Below are 2,696 nucleotides of genomic sequence, written 5' to 3'. Positions count from 1 at the left end.
AATTTCATATATATGCATTAGTATACTGTATTGGTGTTTTTCTTTCTGGCTTACTTCACTCTGTATAATAGGCTCCAGTTTCATCCACCTCATTAGAACTGATTCAAATGTATTCTTTTTAATGGCTGACCCAGAGGGATGGTATGGGGAGGGAGGTGGGAGAGGGGTTCAGGATGGGGAACACATGTACATCTGTGGTGGATGCATGTTGATGTATGGCAAAACCAATACACTATTGTAAAGTAAAAAAAAGAGAGAGAGAGACCCTAATGTACTTCTCTGGTGGTCCAGTGGTTAAGACTCCAAACTTCAAATGCAGGGGGTGTGGGTTCCATCCCTGGTCAGGGAATTAAGATCCCACATGCCATGTGGTGTGGCCAAAAAATAAAAGGGGCTCTAGCAGGAAAATATAGCTAGATAATGACAGGACTAAAGGCTAGTAGCACATGTCACCATGTGACTTGTGTTTACAGAAACATTGTCTTAGCTAGGAGGTTTGGAGACTGAGAGGGAGAATTCAGAAGAGAATTTCATGTTGATTATTCTGTTTTTTTTTTAATATTTAAATAGTATTTAGGGTATAATCTTTTCAAAAGATTTGAAACATATATGGATACACGAGGAAATTTCATTCTTGTATTTTGAGAGTGATCATATTTGTTAAAGTTTTGAAATTAAAAAAAAATTTAAGTTGTAAAAATCTTCACAGAAGTGTCATGCTTTCCCAAGTTAGTCAAGAATACATGACCATACAGTTTCCCATCTGTTCCCTCCGTATCCCGTGCTGTTGACATCTTGTGTGATGGGAGAGGAATGAGCTGCTTTTTTTGGCTTGTAGAAGCCTGACGGGAGAAATAGAGTCATCCTGATCTCTAGGCCTATATTTGTAAAAGATTAACCATTCCTGAACTTGAAGAAGTCATATGATCACCTGGGAAGTTCCTGGGACATTCTTGCTATAAGCAACGGAAGAGTCATTCCCTATGAGACATGCACCTGAAGGTGTTCAAGGCTTCCTGGGTTTCACTTCCACCCAGAAAAGGAGCGTACAGTGACTTAAGTTGTAATTTGTCAAGGAGACAGACCAGGCAGAACCTACCTGTCCATTGCCTATATTGGGTAGGGCTCCTATGCACATTATCCCCAACCAAAAAAAAAAAAAAAAAAAAATCCAAAAGCTCAGGAAGATAGAGAAGGTTCTGAACCATTTGTCCCAATTATTGGTCCCAGAGAATTTTTCCTTTAGTCCAAAAAGAGAAAGGGAGAAATTGACACAAGACCTCATCACTCCAGTGACCACCTCCCCTTGATCACCCGCCAGAGGGCACCCTGAACATCAGGGTTCCTGAGGCTGTAGATGATTGGATTCAGCATGGGGTTGGCTACAGTGTTAAAAATTCCAACAGCTTTATCCTTAACTGAAAGCTTGGCTGAACCTAGTCGCATGTAGTTAAAGATACCTGAACCATAGAATATGGCAACCACAGTGAGATGGGAGCCACACGTGGAGAAGGCTTTCTTCCTGCCCTCCACTGAGCGAATTCCTAGAACTGCAGCTGCCACGTGGATGTAGGAGGTGACAACAAGAGCCAGGGGGGTACCTGCCATTATGAAACCCACGCCAAAGAGCAGCAGCTCGTTGAGCTGGGTGCTGGAGCAGGAGAGCTGGAAGAGCTGTGGGAGGTCACAGTAGAAGTGGTTGATCACATTGGGACCACAGAAGTTAAGTGTGGATATGGCTACAGTGTGGGTCAGTGCATTTGAGAAGGCACAAGCCCAGGACACAGCCACCAGTACCCTCTGGACTGTCTGGCTCATGCGGGTGCTGTAAGTGAGGGGTCGGCAGATGGCCAGGAATCGGTCATAGGCCATGGCTGTCAACAAGAAGCAGTCCACCCCAACCAGGAGGTGGAAGAAGAAAAGCTGTGTGAGGCAGGCTGCATAGGGAACTGTACGCTTGTGGGACAAGAGACGACCCAGCATCGAGGGAACAGTAACGGTGATGCACCCCATGTCCAGCACTGGTAGGTTCCCCAGGAAGAAGTACATGGGGGTGTGGAGTTTGGGCTCCACCAAGATGGCTGCCAGGATGCTGAGGTTGCCCCCGACAGTGACCAGGTAGGCAAAGAGAAAGAGTACAAAGACAGCTGGCCACAGCCCTGGCGTCTCCACCAAACCCAGCAGGATGAACTCAGTAACAGCTGTTCCATTGGCCCTGGGTTTTGGCTGCATTATTTCCTGCAAGGAAATATCCAAGAAGATAAGGAATAATTATTCTTGATATATTCAAAAAGAAGAAACAGACTTCCTATGTCCTGAGCCCTCTACTAAGTTCTCCCTTTCCAAGTAAGGACTTTCCCAGCACCCAGTCCACACCACACTTGTTAACTCACTACATTTGCTACAACATTCTCAGCTACATGGAATCCTTTCACCATGTAAACATATATCAAATGATCATATTATACTTTGACAGTTTTACTTGTTGATTATACCTATATTAGGCTAAAAAAGTAACATTTTATAAGCTTAAAAAAACTGAAAAGTCAAGGAATAGACCTAAACTAATATAGAAATTTAGTATATAATACAAGCAGCATCTTAAAGGAGTGGGAACATGTATTATTCAATAAGTGCTTATGAGGGCAATAATATAGCCATGTTGGAAAACTATAAGTCATATACATACCTCATAT

At 43.3% G+C, this 2,696-nt stretch overlaps 1 protein-coding gene across 1 annotated transcript; it reads right to left on the bottom strand.

Annotated features, from left to right (window-relative positions):
- Positions 1-1,284: 1,284 nt before the first annotated feature.
- LOC104994066 (olfactory receptor 3A1) lies at positions 1,285-2,232 on the bottom strand. Its single transcript, XM_010847522.1, has one exon. The coding sequence runs from the start codon at positions 2,230-2,232 to the stop codon at positions 1,285-1,287; it is 948 nt and encodes a 315-aa protein (XP_010845824.1).
- Positions 2,233-2,696: the final 464 nt, after the last annotated feature.

This window comes from Bison bison, unplaced genomic scaffold (genome assembly GCF_000754665.1).
Source record: "Bison bison bison isolate TAMUID 2011002044 unplaced genomic scaffold, Bison_UMD1.0 scf7180017864249, whole genome shotgun sequence".
NCBI lineage: Eukaryota > Metazoa > Chordata > Mammalia > Artiodactyla > Bovidae > Bison > Bison bison.
Note: the sequence above shows the minus strand (reverse complement) of the source record. Positions and strands in the feature narration are given on the sequence as shown.

What these genes read in the sequence shown, in the direction of transcription:
- LOC104994066 (XM_010847522.1), bottom strand. Translation starts at nt 2,232, where the DNA reads ATGCAGCCAAAACCCAGGGCCAATGGAACAGCTGTTACTGAGTTCATC.